The following is a 3,656-nucleotide window of genomic DNA, read 5'->3' as shown; positions in this document are numbered from 1 at the left end:
ATCCTGGACCATGCTTCTATGAGCTAGCCAGTGGCACCAAGGATAGCAAAGCATGCAGGTCCCATGGTGGTGAATATGCCTGAAGCCCCTTCCCACGGAGACTGGCATCACCCAGATGGTGCATGCTACGTGGGGAGTGTTGGTGGGGTGTGTTTGAGCTCATGTGGTATCTATCTACAAGGTGTTGCTTGCCCAGCTCTGTTACTGGACTAGATCTATCTAGAAGGGGACTCACCAGGGGGAAGAAACCTCGGAGCCCTTGCTTCCTGGCCTTGATCAGGAGACAGAGCTGGAGGGGGCACCACAGCTTTCTGATGCCCTTCTGTGGAGACCCCTGAGCACTCTGCGGTCCTGAAGTCTATTCTCGAGGGAGAGAGGGACTGGCCTGCATTCAGGATGTCACCTGGGGACAGCCAAAGGCAGGAGGAAACTGGACACTAACTCACAAACCCCAGACTCAGAGGATTGAGGTGGGGTCTCCTGTGCTGGGGGAGCAGGGGTGTATTGGGGATGGGTAGCAGCAGGTGACGTCACGCGAGGCCCCAGGTTGCCCAAGGCCTAGGCAACAGACATGTCGTGTGATCCTCATGCGCCAATGGCCCAGCTGTCTCCCAGGCGACGCAGAGGGTCTGTGCTCCAGCGCCACAGCACCCCCGCCCCAAGTCCGCACTGCAGAGAACTGTGGCGAGCCGCGCCGGCGCATTGGACAATGTGCGGGGACCAGAGGGCCAGAGAGAGCAAAGGAGATGGCAAGAGACCCTGGAAAGGAATGGTGTTAGACCCCGCCTCCTCTCTGAGCAGTCTGGGAACCTCGCTGTGGGACTGAATTGAGGAAGCATCTTGCCTTAAGAAGAGGTACCAGATTCCAGGAGGAAGCGGCTGGCCCAGGCAGCCCCCTCTGCCCAATCCGGTGGGACTGCTGCAGCCTTTGGGTTGGGGAGGGGGCTGCAGTGGGCCCAATCCGGTGGGACTGCTGCAGCCTTTAGGGTGAACAGGAGGCTGCAGTATGTAGTGATGGGGGCCTATAGAAGTGTCTTTGCTGGAGGCAGGTGGAGGCTGGGTGTGGTAGGAGCCTAGACCGGAGCAGGAGTGGGGGTGGGGCGGGGGAGCGCATTAATTTCCTTTGGCCCTATTTACAGGCTCTAGAGACCCGGAGGAGCTACAGATCTCCTGGGACTTGCCTCAGATTTATGTGCATCACATCCTACTCACCCCCACCCCCACATTAGAGTCTTGAAGTTGGGGCCATGCCATTGAACCTGTTGCAAGACTGGTGTAGGGGGGAGCATCTGAACACCCAGAGGTCTATGCTGATCCTGGGGATTCCAGAGGACTGTAGTGAGGATGAGTTTGAGGAGACTCTGCACGAAGCTCTCAAGCATCTGGGAAGATACAGGATCATCGGCAGGATGTTTAGGAGGGAGGAAAATGCCCAGGCCTTTTTGGTGGAACTTGCACGTGATTTTGACTATGCTTTGGTGCCTAGGGAAATAGAAGGAAAGGGTGGGCCCTGGGAAGTGGTTGTAAAACCCCCTCATTCAGATGATGAATTTCTTAATAGACTGAATCACTTCTTAGAAGAGGAGAGGCGAACAGTGTCAGACATGAACAGGGTCCTTGGGACACACTCTAATTATTCACCTACCAAAACGACTATATCAGCAGATTTCTGGGTCTGGGCTCAGACTCTAGGTGCAGTGATGCAGCCTCTGCTAGAACAAATGTTGTACCGAGAACTAAGAGTCTTTTCTGGGAACACCATATCAATCCCAGGGTTATTGGCCTTTGATTCCTGGCTTGAACACACCACTGAGATGTTACAGATGTGGCAGGTACCTGAGGTAGAAAAGAGGCGGAGGCTGATGGAATGCTTAAGAGGCCCTGCTCTACAAATTGTCAATGTGCTTCGTGCCAATAATGCTGCCATTACAGTGAAGGAGTGCCTGGAGGCCCTGCGGCAGGTATTTGGCTCTGTGGACAACCGAAAAATCGCCCAGCTGAAGTTTTGCAAGGCTTATCAGGAACCAGGAGAGAAAGTTTCTAGCTTTGTGGTGCGTTTGGAGACCCTGCTCCAAAAAGCCCTAGAGAAAAATGCAATATCTCGAAAGAATGTGAACCAGACCCGCCTGAAACGAATTTTAGGTGGGGCTATCCTTTCTGCAAAACTTCGAGAGAAACTTAAGATGCTGAAACAGCGTAGAAGGCCACCTGGTTTCCTGGCCCTAGTGAAGCTTTTCCGTGAGGAGGAGGAAGAGTGGGAGGCCACTAGGGGTTCAGAGAGGAGCTGCTATGAGGGGCTGGAGTTAGGCCCAAGTCCCTCTAACATAGGGAGTGAGGAGAGAGCACTATTTGTTCCGGCCTTTGGCAGTGTTCTTGAGGCAAGGCCTTACCAGGGTTCCCACCGCCACCGCCACAGGAGGAGAGGCCAGCACAGAAAGGGAGGTGTGCCCAGGGATGATTCTCAAGGCACAAGAAAGCAGAATTATGACACATTCTGCTATAGTTGTGGGGAAGATGGCCATATCAGAGTACACTGTTTTAACCCTTCCAACCGGACCTTGGTGAAGCAGAAGAGACAGGCTGCAATGGACAAGGGAAACAGGAGCTGGGCTTGGGAGAAGAGCCATCCCAAGCCCAAGACCAAGTAGGCTCCAGGGAACAGGGTAACCTTTGTTCCCGTAAGCCAAGGAGAAAAAAGAGATATTTGAAGGAGGGGGAAGAACAGCTCAAAAAAATCGCAAAGGATCTTAGAAAGGCACAGGGGCAATGTAATCAGGCAGAAGTCAAGTCCCCTAACTCAATACCAGCTGGAGAAAAGTCTAACAAACAAAACTACATTGCATTCAACTCAATAATGACCAGACGCAAGACCTCTAAGATTCACCAGAGAAGGAAGCCTCAAGGAACTGCTACAGATTTGTGGGGCCACAAGAACTCAGATGGGGGTGTCAGCAAGGCAAAGGCAACCTCAAGTCCATATGGGGTGTGGAGGAGCCTGCTACAGGGTTGTCTTGGGCAGAGGACACCAGTGCCTGGGAACAAGCACGGCTAGGCAGGGAGACAGTACCCAGGAGAGGAGGCCGCAGGATCCAGCCTGTCTTCAGGATCGTCTACACTGCTCTAGGGGAGCCCCATGAGGGCAGCACCCTTGAGTCCTTTCGTGAATGAACTCCCCCCACCCCTGTGAAACCTGCAGGTCTCTGGACCCAAAGGACCTGGGAGGCAAGTGCCAACACAAGGCAGTTTCCTTCTTGACACCCTGACAGGACACTAGTGCCTGAGAAGAGCCCCAGGCTGGGGCACATGGCACCACAGGGTTAATGCCCTCAGCTGGCCTGAGAGCCTGGGAGTGTGCAGGACAGGTTTTGTGTGAGCAAACAGGAGCAGCAGGAAGAGGACTCTGTGTGTGGGGCGGGGGTGGGCAGGGGGCGGGCAGGGGGGGAGAGTTTGTCTTGCTTTCTTTTGTCCAGGGCTGCTGGAGAATTCCAGAGAGCAAGCAGGGACAGCCAGGTGAATACAACTCTGCCAGGCAGCTGCCAAGGCTGGCCCCAAACCCTGCCGACCTGGAGGGTGGCCTGGCAGCTTTGCCGAGGTGCCATCCTCCATCTGCCACTCATAACCAAACAGGTGGACATCACAGAAAAGGCCATCTCAAG

General features: G+C 54.4%; 1 protein-coding gene across 1 annotated transcript; it reads left to right on the top strand.

The window, feature by feature from the left end:
- Positions 1–599: 599 nt before the first annotated feature.
- Pnma3 (PNMA family member 3) lies at positions 600–3,378 on the top strand. The gene is made up of 2 exons (XM_021154985.2): positions 600–855; positions 1,140–3,378. Exon 2 carries the CDS (start codon positions 1,248–1,250, stop codon positions 2,646–2,648), a length of 1,401 nt encoding a protein of 466 aa, XP_021010644.1. The 5' UTR covers positions 600–855; positions 1,140–1,247; the 3' UTR covers positions 2,649–3,378.
- Positions 3,379–3,656: the final 278 nt, after the last annotated feature.

Source organism: Mus caroli, unplaced genomic scaffold (genome assembly GCF_900094665.2).
Source record: "Mus caroli unplaced genomic scaffold, CAROLI_EIJ_v1.1 scaffold_21475_1, whole genome shotgun sequence".
In the NCBI taxonomy this organism is placed as follows: Eukaryota; Metazoa; Chordata; class Mammalia; order Rodentia; family Muridae; genus Mus; species Mus caroli.
Note: the sequence above shows the minus strand (reverse complement) of the source record. Positions and strands in the feature narration are given on the sequence as shown.